At 40.4% G+C, this 19,314-nt stretch overlaps 2 protein-coding genes across 3 annotated transcripts in view; both read left to right on the top strand.

Moving 5' to 3' along the window:
• The first annotated feature begins 115 nt into the window (after positions 1–115).
• On the top strand, positions 116–13,157 carry fbl (fibrillarin). The gene is made up of 9 exons (XM_077599151.1): positions 116–274; positions 3,502–3,672; positions 4,098–4,238; positions 5,011–5,105; positions 5,188–5,358; positions 8,386–8,518; positions 9,346–9,458; positions 9,986–10,131; positions 12,470–13,157. The coding sequence occupies exons 1-9, from the start codon at positions 265–267 to the stop codon at positions 12,492–12,494; spliced, it is 1,005 nt and encodes a 334-aa protein (XP_077455277.1). The 5' UTR covers positions 116–264; the 3' UTR covers positions 12,495–13,157.
• Positions 13,158–13,392: 235 nt separating this feature from the next.
• dyrk1b (dual-specificity tyrosine-(Y)-phosphorylation regulated kinase 1B) overlaps positions 13,393–19,314 on the top strand; it is a 75,815-nt gene continuing 69,893 nt past the window's right edge. For both annotated transcript variants that reach the window (XM_077597969.1, XM_077597970.1), the window contains exon 1: positions 13,393–14,197. The gene's annotated coding sequence lies outside the window, so the exon portion shown is untranslated. The remainder of the gene's footprint in view (positions 14,198–19,314) is intronic.

Below are 19,314 nucleotides of genomic sequence, written 5' to 3'. Positions count from 1 at the left end.
CTCTCTTTGAAAGATGGGGGAAATATTTGTGTAAAAGATGTATTGACGAATGACCGAGTTAGGTATTAGCTAATAGGGGAAAATAACAGATCAAAAGTAAAACACGGAGTCGAAGAAACGGAAGTAGATCCAGACAGGAAATGTGATCTGTACTTCCGGCGGTCGCACATGTGGCGCTGATTGTTCATCGTGCTCGTCGAAGATATATTCGAAGAAGGCAGAAGAAATCCTAGTTAAACCTTTTTTATTTAAGGATCGCACAACATGAAGCCAGGTAAGGACGACAACAATAACATGTTATTTAGGAATTTACACTACAGTTAATCTCTGCGTAAATTGCAATCCGAAATCGAAGTTACACGTGGGCCTCGTTCCTTATCAAATATATGAATCGATAGATGCTTCATATAATACGTTTGAGTTTATACATGTTTGATTCCTGTGATGTACTTCACATTACAAATTGTGAATGTTTTTTGTCACTAAATAAATAACCGCTGATCTGTAAAGTCGCCATGATGCTTTCACACGTGTTTCGTTTAGATTGAAGAGCCAAAATCCATACACTAGAATACTCAAATTTTCTCCCTTTGAAACGCAAAAAATACAAAACAAAATTATGCCAAGATGAATAGTAACATTTAACCATGCGATTCCTAATTTGAGCGTTATCATAATTTCTTGTTTTTAGATTGCTGTCGCTAGAGAAATAACTGCTGATCTGTAAAGTCGCCATGATGCTTTCACACGTGTTTCGTTTAGAATGTTGAAGAGCCATAATCCATACACTAGAATACTCTATTTTTCTCCTTTTGAAACGCAAAAATACAAAACAAAATTATGCCAAGATGAATAGTAACATTGAACCATGCGATTCCTAATCTGGGCGTTATCATAATGTCTTGTTTTTAGATCTAAAATTCAGTCGTCGAAACCAAGTACAGTGATACCACGAGATACTATCTTAATTCGTTCCGGGACTGAGCTCGTGTGTCGAGTTTCTCGTAACTGAAAAACGAACGTTTCCCATACAAATGAATTTAAAACAAATTAATTCGTTCCAACCCTCTGAAAAAACAGGGTATTGGATTGGAAAAAGTTTTATTTGTTCTAATTCGCCATCTATTAACAAAGTATCAAATAACTAGTGGTTTAATACTATACCAAAGTGTTTAATAGAACTAAAATGAGACGGATTTCGCGGAGGGTAGAGAGAGGGACGGGGGCGAGGAAGGGGGAGACTTTTTGTACAGCAGCACGCTCGTAACATAGCTTTTTTTTAATTAAATGAACTTGGATTACAATGCAGACACTCAAAAATGAGTTCAATCTAACCTTACACTGAACTTAATTGTAATTTTGTTTTACATTTTTATACCTTTCTTCTCCCTGGTTGGCTCTGTTTGCCCCGCCTCCACCCTGAGTTTCAGAGGCAACCTATCAATGGTAGTTTGCTTTTGTATTCCCTTCAAAATATTCCCAAAAATATGCACACAAATCTCCTCACAATAGGATACGGCACGGCCACTTGCCAACGAGAAGTAGTATATACGCCATTCACACTGACTAACGGGGGAAAAACACTGAAAAAAATGCAGTGCTCGTAGAGACATTACACGAGGGAGTTGCGACCAGAGAGACATTACACAAGGGAGTTGCGACCAGAGAGACATTGCACGGGGAGTTGCGACCAGAAAGACAGTGCCCATGATGCTCTTATGGGCATCCTCTCTTGTCCGCTGTATGCTCGTATGTCAAAATTTGTCTCGTGTCTCAAGATAAATATTTGCCCAAAATTTTACTTGGATCTCAAATTGCTCGTATTTCGGGGCACTCGTATGTTGAGGTATGACTATTTTCTTATGAGGTCAGTCTTTTTCCCGCTCAACAAACCCAAGCAATAAACTAGAGCTGGGCTACAAAACAACAACAACAATTATAGTGAAATATTTTTTGTCAAAACAATAATAAAACCTTGCGATATAAATTCGATGATTTAAAACTGCAATTACAAGACCCGGCCACCACAGAGAACAGAGGCACTGTTGCAAGATGAATGCTAGTTCCGGACCAAGACTCGGGAGAAGAAAAGGATGATGAGGAAGATCTGATCTATTAAAAGATCCAAGTGAATTCTCCCTGGGGTGTTTTTGTTTTTTTATAATACCCCGTAAATACCTTTGCAAAGAGCAGCCATATTGAAAATGTCTTTACCCACCGTCTTGTTTCAGGACAGCCTGACTTCTTACTTGATAAAGGTGTTTCCCCATTCTCTGTAAATGTTCTGAAAACGCTGCAAAAATGTAGACCTTGTTATTTTGGGTAAAAACGGGATCCGGTCATCCAACTTTTTTATTTTTTATAAATGGCCATATGTGAGGTAAATTTTCACGGTTTCTTTTTGTGGGGATAAAAGTATGGTCCTACCTCTACTTGCAAAATTAATTGGTTCCAAGACTTTTTTGTAACTTGAAAATTCATAAGTAGAGGTACTTTATATGTGATTCTCTAATTCCTTCCATGGGACCTAAAAAAACAACTAAACCCCTGAAAATTGATCAGTGTGCCAATTTGTATGAAAGATGACGAAATAAAAGTGAGAGAAAATTATAATGAAATTATTAATGTCTTAAAATAAATAGAGCATATGAAAATGTGCCCTGCACCGCTGAAATATCTCCCTCCGTGGCCGTTATAGATGTAATACCCGTGTTTGTCAGCCAGATGGCGGCAAGCGCCCTCTCTACCAGGCTCGAAAGCGTCCACTTTGTAGTACATTTTAGACTTTTACGCTGTGTGAAAATATGTGCCACGTTTCATTTGTAGTTTTTAATCGCTTAATAAGGGGAATTCCATATAAAATAACGGAGAAGGAAATGCATTTACTTTTTGGGGGATTTCGTAACTTGTATCTTTTTCGTATCACGTCATTCATTTGCATATAAAAAAATTGTAACAAGAAACTTTCGTACCTAGAGGCATTCGTAAGTAGAGGTATGACCGTAGTCTGCTTGCCAATGGTGATGTCTTCAGTTAACTATTTTATTTATTTCATATTGCACTGAACTTTTGCTTTGAAGGAAAATTTATAAAATTAGACGCCTGTCAAAATTGCTGCAGGTTTTATTCTTTCTAATAGTGTAAGTTAGGTTATATTTATTCCACAACAGGACAACAAACATACTTTGAAATCATATTTTATATACTCTTTTCTTCTAAAGTAAGGTAACATAGTTACTTTCATCATTGAATGAGGAAAGTAATTTAATTACTCATTCAAGTTTGAAGTTTCAAATATGAAAGAAAAAAGATGTGGTAGTTATGTTGATAATTATCGATACCGTTTAACACCATGTCACTTTGGAGATCAATCGGGCCTTTATTTTTTGCAGTTCTTGGTGTCGAATCAGTTTTTTATGGCCATGTATTAAATATCAACTGTCAGTTTTTAATCTGCTAATTTATAATTTCTGCATTAATTTGGCCATCTGCGCCGGATAGGTTTCAGTCCCCGAGGGGGATTTGGAGGTGGACGTGGTGGATTTGGTGACCGTGGAGGCAGAGGAGGATTTGGTGACCGAGGATCATTTGGTGACCGTGGAGGCAGAGGAGGATTTGGTGACCGAGGAGGATTTGGTGACCGTGGAGGCAGAGGAGGATTCAGAGGAAGAGGTACAACTATACAATTTGGCATAACAGCATGTCGGGAATTTATAAATTGTTTGTATTCTGTAAGCAATTGTGAATCCAGATGCTGGAGTATCTTCACATTTCCTCAGGCCTTTTTAGGGGATGCAGCGAAACCTTTATTAGGGGCGCCCAACTCCGGTACTCGAGGACCCCCATCCAGTCTGTATTCCCATATCTCCCTCCTCTGCCACACCTAAATCAAATGATCGACTCATCAGTAAGCTGTCCAGAATCTTAATAACGATCCCGGTTATTTGACTCAGTTCTGTTGGTTGAGGGAGACCAGGACAACAGACTTGATAGAGGCTTGAGTACTGAAGTTCTGCAGCCGTGTTCTAAGTCAACTCCGTCTTTTTCCTCCACAACAACACAATCAACGATTTGACAGGCACATTTCTTTCCCCAAGGTGGATTCCGTTCTCCAGATGGGGGAGGATTCAGAGGTCGCGGAGGAGGTCGAGGAACCCCAAGAGGAAGAGGAGGGCGGGGTGGTCGAGGAGGCTTTGGAGCGGGAAGGAAAGTCTTGGTGGAGCCCCATAGGCATGAAGGTTAGTCCCAGGTTTTGCTCTGTATAATTATTTGTGATGACAATGTAATATTTATTGTAAATTGGGATTTCCCTAAATAAGTTATTTGCCGTTACTTAAGCCAAAACCCAAACAATAATTCTTTGACTGGATCATTTTGTCTATTTTGCTAAATTGCAGTGTCAGCCCCCGTTTCTCCTCTTTCGAATGTTAGCAATTTCTGGACAAATATGATTATCTTAAGAAGGGAAGATAAATAGACGGGAAGATAAATATGAAGATATAGTCATTGCATATACAATTGTGGTCCAAATTTTACATACACTTGTGAAGAACATAATGTCATGGCTCTCTTGAGTTTCCAGTTATTTACTCTATTTTGGAGAAAATTTAAGACTTAAGTGCATGAGAATACGGTATATGGACATACATAGTCTTACCTCGATCGTCGCGAATTCATGTCTTCGCGATTTTTTTTCCTGCTATTAAATATTACATTTAAAAAATATTAGGTACATAAAATGTGAAAATCCAAGCTAAAAATCACAGGTGGAAGCAACTCCTCTGTCTTCCGCTTGCTACTAGGACTTAGCACTGAAGAAAAAGGGTATAAAACATGCTTTTTATTAAATGTTCCCAATCTTCTAAAAATCACGTGCTCTGAGGTCATCCCTAGAAAAACAAATCTGAGCGTTTTTGTTAGTTTTGCTTGAGTATTGTTTTATCTTCCTTTTTTTGAGTGTGTAGGCATGTTGTTTTGTGACTGAATATCTGATTTTATTCATCTCCTTAGGAGTTTTCATTTGTAGAGGGAGGGAAGATGCCCTAGTCACCAAGAATATGGTTGTAGGTGAATCTGTGTATGGAGAGAAGAGGATGAGTGTTGAGGTGAGTCTAAAGTGAATTTTCCCAATACTATTGCAACATCCTAATCTACAATATTGCATTATTTATTTTTACTTGTTATTAGGAGGGAGAGACAAAGATTGAGTACAGAGCATGGAATCCATTCCGTTCAAAACTAGCAGCAGCCATCTTGGGTGGAGTTGACCAGATCCATATCAAACCTGGAGCCAAAGTCATGTACCTGGGGGCTGCCTCTGGTACAACAGTGTCTCATGTCTCAGACATAGTTGGGCCGGTGAGTGCTGTTTCTGTCACTTTTTTGCAACAGGTTAGAATTGGAGTTGGCATCGACACCTCAAACTAAGCTTAAGAAAAATTAATAATACCCCTACCATGATGGTACTCAACAACAACCTCTGAGCTGGTCCTGATACTTTTTAAACAGAAAGCACTGGGTCGGTATAAGTTTGGTGTAGGGTGTTTGTTCACAAAATGCTAAATAAAAAATATAAATTGGCATGACACTTATTAGAAACTTGTTTTACTTAAAAGAGAAAGTTGTTAATGACATCACATCACTTTAATGTGAGTGCACTTATAGAACGGACTGACAATATGGTCAACTAACTTTATCTAACGAAACAGACACTGTATTTTCTCGCATATTAGCTGCCTCCGCGTATAAGTCGCACCCTTAAAATTGCCTTAAGTGTTGAATTTTACAATTTCTCTCGTATAAACGCCCTCTAATTCACAGTTTTCAGCTCCATATTCATGCTTTTAATAGGGAGTACAAATGTGTTACGTTGAAGGGAAAATCTTAGGAAAAATCGCACGTGGTACTTCTGAGATACTGTATGAATCAAAAGGATTGTCTTCTGGATTGCACCTTCCAAAAGGGTGTTGCGTGCACGTAGACAAATTGAAAAAGGAAGTCACGTGAGCAGTACAACCAGGAAGTGTGTCCCTTGCGGTCTTGTTTTCACCAAGTCTCTGGGGGCAATAATAGCATGAGATACACAACACAAGTATCAAGGCTGATATTTTAATGATCGACCGCAAGACCTTCGATCAGTCTTAACAACTCTTGGGATGTGCTGACATGGTAAACACTACAAACATGTATCTGGCCAGTCAGAGCACCTTTCACTACATTAAGATGGCGTCCCCCTGAGCGAGCAATGGCAGGCACAAGAGTTTTTTTCACGTTTTATCCAAGATATATATTTTTAAAATTCTAATCATAGACTTCAGAATAATTGTTGTTTAGCGTTTTTATCTGTTTATCTTTTCTCTATTTTGAAATAAATGACCGTATCGGCGCCATTGTCTTGCATTATGGCGTTTCGTCTTTGTCACTTTGCAGTTTAGTTCATGTCAAGACTATTTTGTGCGCATATAAGCCGGACGTACCCATGATTCAGTCTTTTTTTTTAAATGACTAATACGGACGGTTAATATGCAAGAAATACGGTATACTAAGATGTTATCGCCATGCCATCCCAGTAAGATATATTTGATGACATAAATAACAACTTGATCCAGTTTCGATTACTGTGCTGTCCATACTTACAAAAAACATTTGTTCCTGAAGTGGTTTTGTAACTTAAATTTTCCAAAAGTAGTCATATTTTACATGTAAATTCCCAAATCCGTCTCAAGGTCCCCAATGCTACCCCTTAAAATGAATAAGACACTCATCCATCCATTCATCTTCCATACCAACCATCCTTGAAAGGGTAGCGGGGGGTTGCTGGGGCCTAACCTAGCTGCCTTCGGATGAAAGGCAGACTACCACCTAGACTGGTCGCCAGTTAGTCGTAAGGCACACAGACAGACAAATGACCACCCACACTCCCTATAATACCGCCACCAGTGAGAATCCAGCCCGCCCCTCCCCGGACCGAAGTTAGGCGAGTGAACCTCTATACCAGGAGGCGGCCCATGAATAAGACATTCACAGACATTTTTCTTTCGGGTAGAATGGCAGGTTTGTAGCAAAGTGAAGTTGGTGGTGAGTTAGGGAGAAGGAGGCAATTGTTTGGCAGCTGATTAAGAAAAAAATCCACATGCATCTAACCATACAACTTACAACTTAATTCTATTACATTTGGTAAAATTCTGATACCAAAACGAGTGCCTTTGACGAATTTCATAATGCGGAGCTCATGAACACTTTGATAACAAAGCCCACGTCTTCTTTTCACTCACACCAGGAATAACTTTGTTAGGGCCTGAGATAAAAAAAATAGAATTTCCATTAAGCACAGACGGAAAAACTTATGAAACATCACGAGAACTCAAACGATGGCCAAAGACAGTGTAGGATTATCATGGATACATGGCTCCCTCCTAGGAAAGGGATGCCAGTGGGTGGTGGTGGTAGATGGCCAAAGGGAGAGCAACTCTATCACGCCAATTTCAAAATAAAATACACTATGCTACCAAATTACATTTCAGGTGATTTTTGAATTTTTGACACTTCACGTTTCGTAACTTGAATTTGTTTTGTATCTGTAAACAAAATTTCCCCATTGAGGCGTTTCTTGGCCTGAATATTTATTTTATTGAGAGATTTGTAAGTAGAGGTATGGCTTTATTATTGCCTTTATGTGCAAGTTAGGCAAGACTGCTGGCTACTTAGCCCCTGGTGTTAGCTTAATCTTACTTTAAGAGAACAGGTATGCCTGTCCGTTTATTTGGAAACATTTAGCTGGGACTGACGCCGTATGTCCAAGTGGGTTTTTTCTGCTTTGGCAAGAGAAAGAACCACCCTTCTCCAGATAAAAATTGTTGGGTACCTCGTGTCTGGTTTATATACGCCCAAAGGGACACCACTTCGCCATTTTGGACATCTGCTGCTGGTTGATCTTTTCCGAGGCTTCTGTAAAGTTGTGTGGCATTTGGCAGTCAGTTAACACTTAGAGTAACCAGAAAAATAATCTTTTCGACAATGGGGCAATGTTAAAGCTCAAAGGTGGTCCCTTAACAACAGTTGCTAAGACATATAATTGGTCAACAGTTGTTTTTGGGGCAGCGTTTGTGAAAGGTTAATTGAGGCCTTTTCCATGTGGCAGAACCATTAAAACAAATATGGCTGCTAATTGGTTGGTGACTCACTGGATCACTGGCCAATCCTCTTTAAACAACAATAAAAATTTCCCGAATACGGGATGAATAAAGTTATCCAATCCAATATTGGTCAAAGTAACCCGCGAAAACCACTTTGCATTCTACCATACAGTCACTTCCTGGTTACGTCTGCAGCTCCCACCTGTAATTACATGTCATCTGACAAACCATCCAAAATCTTGTGTTGCAGGAAGGGCTGGTGTATGCTGTAGAGTTTTCTCACAGATCTGGTCGAGACCTTCTTAATGTGGCAAAGAAACGCACCAACATCATTCCTATCATTGAAGATGCTCGTCACCCACACAAGTACAGAATGTTGGTTGGTGAGTAGACAGAGAGGGTTGGTAGAAAATTATTGCAATACATTCCATAAATGTATTTTCAGATGAACTTTTGGGATATAAATATATTTATTTTTATGCAGAAAAATTATCTTATTGGTCGTCGAACCAAAATTATTTGCAGTAATTTTCTCAGCCATTCTCTGTACCGTGTGAGAAATTTGCAAATGCATGCACGTAGAAAATTGAGGACTTGCACGCACATTGCTTCACTTGTTTTTGACAGATGTAGGCATAGCATCTCCTCTGAGTGCTTGGAAATGCAACTTTTTTTACACACTTATCACCGTTTTTGGGATCGTGAGTTTTTCTCGCGTATTGTTTTATCAAATACTCCGGAAGGTCCCCCATGTTTTTTTCCTTTTATGAGCGAATTGACTTAATCTTGTAAATCCAAAATTGAAAATACAAAAAAAGTCCATTTTCTTCTTGATTTGAGATGGGAACTCCGGGACTTCACCCTTGACTTCTTGGACAGGGTATGGGAATCAATCATTGGTTAGCGGGCAGATTATGGCTATCAAAATCTGATGTCAAATCATTTTTTTCTGAAAATTTTACGGGTTGTAAACGACGCAAAAGCAGTAAACATGCAGTGTATTGCAAAAATACTTTTAAAACTTATTTTGAAAGCGAGTTAAAAAACTTTTCTTTTGCGTGCAAAATATTTTTTTTGCCAACAATTATCTGATGTTTGGGCTAATTCTGCTTTAAACGAATTGTTTTAGTGGATGCCTCAAAGTTGATTCCTTTGAAAGATCTTTACATTTATTGCTGTGATGTTTTTTTTGTTTGCCGTTTCTTTTTAGGCATGGTGGATGTCATTTTTGCTGATGTTGCCCAGCCCGACCAGACTAGGATTGTTGCTTTGAATGCTCACAACTTTCTGAGGAATGGAGGACACTTTGTCATTTCCATAAAGGTACCTACAGTTAGCGGTTTCTCAGCATTGGGCAAGTTATGTTGTTCATGTCCTATCCAAATGTGTTGTGGTCCTGGTTTTTTGATTGTTTCCATTGAAATTAAGCAGGAATTTGTCATATGTTCAGACACTCTTATATCAAGGTATTACTGTACCTGGGAGCTTGGGACTCAGGAAACATACTTTTTCCCAGACTAGTCATTACACTCGATTGGTGGATAGCAATTGTGCTACGTGAAAGTGTCTAGACCGTGTTATTGTTTATCTTGTAGCTACACAAGGGACTAAAGATGGAAATTAGCAGGCAGCTACAATCTTACATATTTACATATATGTTCATTAACATGAATATAAATATGTTCATTAATATGTGCTGTCCCTTATCAAATCAATCAATTGAGAAGCACTGCACTACGAGGAATTGTGCCAAATGTTAATGTTAATTTGGGTGAATCAAATTCATTTTCTGGCAACTAAATGTGAAATAAGCCCACTGCTGAAGCATCTTTTCAATTTATTGTAAACAGGCTAACTGTATAGACTCGACAGCTGCCCCAGAGGCTGTGTTTGCCTCAGAAGTAAAGAAGATGACTTCAGAGAATATGAAACCACAGGAGCAACTCACCCTGGAGCCCTATGAAAGAGACCATGCTGTGGTGGTTGGCATCTACAGGTACATGATCAGTATGTTAACAGATCTGCATGTCCTTTTTTTGTTCCTGGATTTTAAACGTCCGAGTGATTTTTGCACTATGTTCAGTGAAATATTTCAAAGTCCCCCCAAAGCCATAAGAAAGATTGATGGCCAAAAATGGGACTGCAACCAGGAAAAAAATATTGCAGCACAAACTTGAGACTGCTATCAAGCGCTTTGCAAAGTAGAATCAAGCTGTGTTGCATTTTAATCAGAAAAGATAGGTCCTAACAAACTACACAAACGTTAACAATGATGTGAACATAAAATGTTTAGTCTACAAAATTCCCAAAATTAAATTAAATAGCATGCTGTAGTCTTCAAATGTAAGGTCGTCAAATTGCTTCTGATTTTAGTATGAGGACAAATTTTTCCATCGAGGCAAAAGAGCACAAAGATATGACTGAGCTTCATGTTTGTGTCCATCGCCTTGACAGAAGTAAGGCGTCCTTTTGGAATTATTTTTCTCAACATTTAAGGATGGGCAAAGATAATTGTAATTAACAAATAATTTGCTGACATATTTCATAATTTCCCTATAACACATCGCTAGTACCGCATTTACTCGCACGTGAGCTGCTTTTTTCGGGCAAAAAAAATGATGACTGAATAGAGGGTGCGGCTAATATGTGCATAAAGTCGACATGCACGAAACTGCAAATTAATAACGCCATGACGCAAGACAATGGGACCAATACGGTCATTTATTTTAAAGAAGAGAAAAGATAAACAGATAAAACGCTAAACAAAATTTATTTTGATGTCTATGAATGAAATTCAAAACAAAAAACACTTGTCACTGCTCGCTCGGGGCGCGGCCATCTTACCTGGGGTGGGGCGCCGCCATCTTACCTGTGCCGCTGCCGTCTTACCTAGTTAAACGTGATCTGACTGGCCAGGCGCGAGTAGCCTTGATTTTGAAACTAAACACAATTCCACTTTGTTTTTTATTTCGTTGTATTTCTTGTTCGAAAGTGACAACTATTGGAATAATATGAACCATTGAAAGAATTTAGATATTTTGACATCAGAAGCAATATGGCTGCCACAACATCTTAAAGTTCTAGTAAGAAAATTGTAATTTCTGTAATTAGAAAGCATCAGGTTCTCCTCAAGATGGACTTATTTCTTTTTTCAAATTGAATAATTTGATATTTTGCAATTACAACGACAGGCATATTAACTTCCTTGTGATATTGACCCTAATAATGTGCTTTTGATTCATGCAGTATCTCAGAAATACCACTCGTGATGATTTTTCTTAAATTTTTCCCTTCAAAGTAACACATTTGCACAGACAAAACGCACCGACCGATTGGTGCATCGACCATTTTAGAGAAAATTTTAGACTTAAGCGTGCCCTATTGGTGTGAAAATACGGTATTCTGAAGGGACGTATTATGTCGCTGTCGGTCCGAGTACCACTATCATGGACCAAGATGTAATACAGGAGTGTGGTAGGCCACAGTGGTTTTTGGTTTAACATTAATTAACTTTGCACTGAGATTTAGTGGGAAACATAATGCACTGAAAAAATTAAGATACATGGTATTACACCGATATGTAGTTCCTAAACATCTGAAAAAAAAAAACACAAAACGTTTCTGACATTAAATCTAACTCTTTTGTGGGTAAGTGTAATAACAACTAATATCTAATTCATAAATAAAATAGTGTATTAAAAGCAGACTGAAATGTAATTCGGTCATGTACCACTAAAGGGAGCCCGCGTACCACAAATGCTACTCTTATCACACTGGGGGAAATTTGAAATGGCTGTTTGATAAAAGATTATGGGTAGAGAAAAAATGTTGGAACGATTTAAAAAAAAAAAAAAATTTTTTAATGAAATTGGCATCTTACAAAACTTGGTAGTGTGATTTCACACTTTATGGATGTGCGGGCATACTCAAGACTTATGTATTTGTATAAAATGAATAGTTTTTCTATATCCTTTAAATATTTCATGGGTTTTGTTTTTAGTTACTGAAACAGTTCCTAGTTAGTGGAAATCAAAAGGTCAGAATGTACATTTCTGAAAGAATGTGAACTCTTGAATTATGAGTCTGGTGATGAGAAAAGTTCAGGAAGGCACTTTGTTAGGAGTGGGAAACCTGTTGGGATGTCTGCAAAGGCAAAGAATGCTCAGTGATTTTATTATTTTACTAACTATACAATGAAAATCTTGGAACATCTGGATGTTGTTGGAGGATATCTCATAGAAGACACAATTTCACCCCTCAAAATTTGCTGCAAGTTTGAAGTTTGGAGAAATGTTCTAAGTTGCTAATTGTTTAATTTTTGTATCCCTCCACAGACCTCCACCAAAACAGAAGAAATGATGGATTCCCAGGACAACTGTTCAAAATTCAACTTCCATCTGCTTTATTTTTGTCACTTTTACTGTTGGCCGTTCTTCCCGTCACTACACCATTACTTGATTTTTGAGGAAAAATTAATTGTTACAAAAAATGTGGGCAAGTTCAGTTTGGTGGTCAGGTGATGTAAAAATTGGTTTATCCAAAAATTTACTCAGTCTAGCTTTGATTTGGCTTACCGTCCTGAAAGGTTTTTTTCTTCAACTAGTTTTCTGTATTTTAATTTTTTTGTTTTTGTTTTGTTTTGGTATTTTCTTTCTGATCCCAGATAACATGTCTGTCACAATACATACAATACACTGATTGTTGTGGAAAGTTATGGCTGTGTTCTTTCAAACGTGTAGTTGTCAGCATATTATCTCATCTCCATTGATAGCACTAGATGTCTAGTCCATTTTGACTAGGAGGGGTGGCAGCCATCACTCATGTTTCAGTGGCTTTGAGGGGGCAATGCGTCCAAGCTAAACACGGGCAATTACAGCTACTCCTGGTATATGTATTGGATGTCTACTGGTGTCAATGGCAGAAAAAGTAACTTAGTCAATTCCTTATGAAATGGCAATGAGTGCTGTGTAAGGACCTATACATTTTACATTGTAAATAAAAGTTGCTTTTCATATAGTAAAATGTTGCAGTGGTGTTTTCTACAGCTGAAGTCACTGAAGACATGAGTGAAGAGCGAGTGCTCGCGTGTGACGTCGTCATCTCTTAAATTGCAACTGCAGAATCGATAGCCAATCGGCATGACGTATTTTGGGACGAAATTACCTCCGACGCGGTGATTGGTTTTAAAATCCAGTTTGTAAAGATGAACTGAGCTGGTTTCTAACCGCGTTGAAACTTTTCCGAAAGCACTATAATAGATAGACCCTTTCATACACGTGTGTGATTGAGCTAAATGTATTGAATGCGTTATCTCAGAAAACGAAAACAAATGTTGGATTCCTGAGACTCGTAGGTTTGTTTTGGCAGCCATTTTGTGGGAAATTTCTCTGGAATGCGCGGGACCGTGCTCGCTTGGCATCGGGAGTGCGCCCCCAATGCAGCCCCACTCCTTCGACCACCGATATTAACATCACGGATGGGCTGGTCAGCCCACACTAGCGTTGACCGTGCCTGGCAAAATTACGCCGTTTTTTTCCTCGACCTTCGCTGTTCGGATTAATCAGCCCCCAAAGGCTCATTAGCTTGGCGTGTGGGGGCTGTCTTCCACTTTTCATTCCAATGTCAGTCTTTTATTAGCTAGCGTGTCAGCTAATGGCTACCCAATGTTAGCCTTACACTTGACCAAGACAGTTATCGCACCAGGTGGTCCTCGCTAGCGTCGCGGACATTTCAATCCTACGCGACCACCGAGAAGCCGGAAAAGAAGAGCACATTGCCGAAGTGACAGGAGAGTGGTTCGGGGTGTCAGCGGCGGAGGCGGCTGGATGCCCACCTCCCCTCAGGCACGGTTAAATGAGTTTCGCCCGTTCTTAACCCCTTCACCAAGGCTCCATTCGATCGGCGAAGATTTCAGAATTAGCCGGAAATCAACATCATCCGGATTTATCGTTAGTGTAGCGGGATTTCTTTGGCGGAAGACGGGCGGCTGGGGAGGGGGCTCTACTCTTGTGGGGTTCCGAACATGGCTGCTACGCGGAACTTGGTTCGACACACCGCCTGAGGTAAGCGATAGTCGGTTTTCGTTTCTTCTTGCTCACGCGTTTTCATGAAACACGGACTGATCGCTTCTTGGTGATCGAATATTGGCGCACGAGTTTTAACGATGAGTTGGGGGCGGGGGTGCTTAAGCAATTGGTAGCATCGAGTTAGTGGTCCCCATCAGCCGGCCTCTCGTCATCTCCTGTCACCGCTCATCACTCGGGGCATGTTCAGGGGAAAATCGGCTGGCTGAGATGCATCAGATTGCTTCAGACAATGGAACCTGTTCACCAGTCGGAATTAATAGTCGCATGTGACCACAGAAATATGACGAATGACTGTCACCCTCATTCACGTCATGCAGTGTCCTCCAACATCTGTTTTTTTTCTCGAAGCCCCCTCCCTATAAGCGGTTAATCCTAGAAATTCTCAAGGCTAACTAACCATTGATCAAGAAATAATCATAACTAGTTTGCCTGTGAATGTGACCACGCGTGTCCAAGTTTCAGTGGCAGTGATACCGCGACCTCCCTCAAGTTGTAAGCACGACACCAGGCGTGGAAAGGTTGCCGGTAGGACGCATCGGAGGATGGGATAAATAGTTTATTTTATCGGCCTCGTGGCCTCTAATATGGCAGGTTGGTTGTTCACAATGAAATTCAGGATTGATTCGGCATCAGCTTCACTGCTCTACGACTGTCCTCTGTCGATCCGCAACATTTCATCTGCTATGGCAGCTAATGCTAGTTTCTAGCTTAGCAACTGCATCATCTCCAGCCCCTACCCTGCCCTGGAGAACAGCCGGGAGATGCTTACTCCATGCAGAGGAAAAAAATTCCCTCTTCCTGATGCTCATTTGCTTCTATTAAGAAAAAAAAGTGCGTTTACTATAGGATTACTAACCTCCTGGGGGAAAAATATAAGATCCGGCCGGCGCGGTAACCATCAACAGTAACTTTTTAATTTTAAAAAAAATATATTTATATTTTTCCTCCAACCTGAATTATTAATGCGCATATTTCATTGATATAAGCAGATAGAAAAAAACAATTATCAATAATGTATTTTTAATAAGAAGTTTTTAAAAACTGTAGTTTAAGCCTTAAGGTTTGGTTGTGTAATTTTTTTAACTGTTTTTTTTACTGGTGACGCGACTGGTTAGCGTGTCGGCCTCACAGCTCTGGGGTCCTGGGTTCAAGTCCAGGTCGGTCCACCTGTGTGGAGTTTGCATGTTCTCCTGGGCCTGCGTGGGTTTCCCCCGGGTACTCCGGTTTCCTCCCACATTCCAAAAACATGCATAGTAGGCTGATTGGACACTCTAAATAGCCCCTAGGTATGGGTGTGAGTGTGCATGGTTGTTCGTCTCCTTGTGCCCTGCGATTGGCTGGCCACCGATTCAGGGTGTCCCCGCCTCTGGCTCGGAGACAGATGGGATTGGCTCCAGCACCCCCCACGACCCTAATGAGGATAAAACAGTTCAGGAAATGAGATGAGATGACTACTACAAAATTATTTGGTTCCAGAACTTGTTTCGAAAACTTGGATTTTTTTGTAAGAAGAGAAGCATTTTAGATTGAATTAGCATAATCCGTTCTGCAATCTAGCCGCTATGAACTAGGGTTGACCCAAACATTTTTTTTCCTCCCGACTCTCGATTATATTTATGATTAGTCTAATGCACTCTAAATTGCCCCTAGGTACGAGTGTGAGAGTGAATGGTTGTCTGTCTCCTCATGCCCTGCAATCGGCTGGCCACCGGTTCTGCTAGGATAAGGTCCAGCACCCTCTGCGACCCTAGGGAGGATAAAGTGGTTCAGAAAATGAATGAATGAATGAAGAATGAATTTATTGAACAGAAGTAAAACAGCACAACCAAGGGAAAAAATAATTTACAATAAAATCCAAGCAGTTTCTGTGCAAGTAGTTCATTTAGATTATTTAAAATATTTCAATATTGCACTTGGCTTTTCCTGGCATTGGCTGGGGAAAATGTTTCCCAACTAGATTTTTTTGTGCATCCATTGCCTGCAAGAAATAAAAAGAAAATGTTAAGATTCATACAAATTGGAGCAGTCTGTGGACAATAGTGTAAATCAGGTGTCTCAAACCGATTCCGCCGAGGGCCGCAGTGGGTCCTGGTTTTTGTTCCAACCGATCCAGTGCCGACATTTTAACCAATCAGGTGTCTTCTAAAATAAGTAGCACCTGGCTGCAATCAACTGATTAACTGATTACACTTGCAAAAGGTATCCTCTTGTTGAGTTGAAATGAAAACCTGCACCCACTGCGGCCCTTTGAGGACCGGTTTGAGACCACTGGTGTAAATAGTTTCTTAACTAAATAGCTCTTTAACTCATTCACTGGCATTGACAATGATAGTTGGCCATCTGTTTGCTGCCTACCTCCCAGCTGAATTCGATTGGACGTCTAGCACCGTCAATGGCAGCCCATGAGTTAAATAACTATTTGATTTGTTTAGTAATACTAAAGCATTTTAGTTGGTAATAATTTATACACCATAGATATTATACAGTAAATGTGTTTTTCTTTTTGCACATTAAATAAAATTAAAGTAATATTAGACAGAATACATTTTGAAAAATGTACATAGTAACTAACCCCCCCAAAGCAGGTTCAAACCAGCACTAAATATAAACTACTACTATTTTTAAACATGACGTATGTAGGTAATATTTATTCAACCAGGTACAATAAGTTGAGAACAGCTTTTCATTTACAGTGAGATGGGATGTAAAGACTTAATTCGGTCTCGCGCTAGTTGTGTCCAAACCACTGAACACAGCAATTTTTATGATGATAGAAACTCACCAGGCACATTACATTGTTTTCATTTAAGTTAATTTAATTTAGAGAGAGGGCAGCTAGGTGGCTCGAGTGGTTAGCTCGTCGGCCTCACAGCCCTGGGGTCCTGGGTTCAAATCCAGATCGGTCCACCTGTGTGGAATTTGCATGTTTTTCCTGGGTCTGCGTGGGTTTTCTCTGGGTACTCCGGTTTCCTCCCACATTCCAAAGACATGCATGGTAAGCTGATTGGAACATAGTTACATAATCGAATGAGCAATCAATTTACTTATTCACAGAAGTTTGAAATTTCAAATTTGAAAAACAAACGATGCAATAGTTATCGATATCGACTGATTTTTATTCTTTTTTTATAGGCGTACTTTAGGCATAAGTGCGTCGGCCTCAGAGCTCTGGGGTCCTGGTTCCAAATCCAGGTCATGCCCATCTGTGTGGAGTTTGCATGTTCTCCCTTGCGTGGTTTTCCTTTCACATTCCAAAGACATGCATGGTAGGCTGATTGGACACTCTAAATTGCCCCTAGGTATGGGTGTGAGTGTGCATGGTTGTCTGTCTCCTTGTGCCCTGCGATCGGCTGGCCACCAATTCAGGGTGTCCCCTGCCTCTGGCCTGGAGTCAGCTGGGATAGACCCCCCGCAACCCTAATGAGGATAAAGCGGTTCAGAAAATGAGATGGGGAGTCTTTAGGCATACTGAGAAAAACTCAAGAAATAACTCAGTGACGAACGAGGGGCGGCACAAATATCAGGAACTCGCCTCCAGGGTACACGGTCGATTGGTCGCCGGTCTTTTGGTCGCCAATCTTTTGGTCGCCGGTCTTTTGGTCGCCCGGAAGGTAAGTGATAATTACCATTTAAATCGTTGCTCAAATTCCCTAAATACAAACTGCAAATTACTATTTAGTCATACTTAATGCCCTAGTAATTATTAGGCTATAGAAAAGCTCCAAATTTCCCGGACTTTTATTGTTTTTTGTTGGATAACTTGTTAAGACCCTGACTGACGTAGCTTCTTAAAGGGACAACGCATGTACATACAAACTCTTATACACCCACACGTCGGCTCAGTGAAACTGCTCATGGCCATTGTTGGCTTTTATTGATGTGTAGACCGTGTTGTTTTACCTTGTTTTGTCGCCAGTCTTTTGGTCGTCGGTCTTTTAGGCGCCGGTCTTTTGGTCGCCCGTTGTCGCGGTCGGGGCGACCAAAAGACCGAGACCAAAAGACCGCAACCAAAAGACCGGCGACCAAAAGACCGGCGACCAAAAGACGGCGACCAAAAGACCGGCGACCAATCGACCGCACACGCGCCTACAGAGAGATGAGGACGGTCATATCTTGACTCACTAATTACTCTTTGACGCGATGGTTCATCTGCAAAACTGGCTGGCTTCTCCAGCACGCTAACCTTGCACATTCATAGAGCCACTGCCAATGGGAGGACAGAAAGGTGTTGGGAGATAATAGGAAACCAACTCCAGCATTCATTCATTTTCTGAACCGCTTTATCCTCATTAGGGTTGCAGGGGGTGCTGGAGCCTATCCCAGCTGACTTCGGGACAGAGACGGGGAACACCCTGAATCAGTGGCCAGCCGATCGCAGGGCACAAGGAGACGGACAACCATTCACTCTCACATTCTTTCCTGGGGCAATTAAGGGTGTCCAATCAGCCTTCCATGCATGTTTTTGGAATGTGTACCCGGAGTAAACCCACGCAGGCCCAGGGAGAACATGCTAACCACTCAAGCCGCCAGGCCTGCCAGTAGTGTATTGTAGTGTCGCTTGTGTTTGGCGACGTGATGCATTCGCGGGGGCAAGGGGTGATCGGTATAGCGCCCATGACTATAAATAGGTATCAATGAGGCTATGCTGTGTGGATGTTGTGAGCGAGATGGGTAGCAAGTGAGCCTGTCTTTTCTGCTAAATCCAGAGAGGGCACTCATGAGCAACACTTTTAAATGCCACTGTATCAAAGAATCTGCACTTTTGCCTAGCTTGATCTTTCGTAAGTTGCACAGCTTTTCATAACTTAAAACAGTATTTTGCATCTCAAAGTGTTTCATAACCTGAAAAAATTGTATGTAGAAACATTCATTAGTAGATGTAGCACTGTATATAAATGTATATATATATATTGGCTGGCCACCAATGGTTGGCTAGGATAGTCTCCAGAAACGCCCGCGACCCTTGTGAGTGAAGTGGTACGGAAAATTAATCAATATAGTATATTGATTTTACATTTTTTTATACTCTATATACCATGTAGAAATGTTTGACATTTCCTGGTCATCTTTTCATTCATTCCTTTTCTGAACTG

This window comes from Stigmatopora argus, chromosome 4, assembly GCF_051989625.1.
Source record: "Stigmatopora argus isolate UIUO_Sarg chromosome 4, RoL_Sarg_1.0, whole genome shotgun sequence".
Lineage (NCBI taxonomy): Eukaryota > Metazoa > Chordata > Actinopteri > Syngnathiformes > Syngnathidae > Stigmatopora > Stigmatopora argus.
The sequence above is the reverse complement of the archived record's forward strand: the minus strand, read 5'-3'. Positions and strand labels throughout refer to the sequence as shown.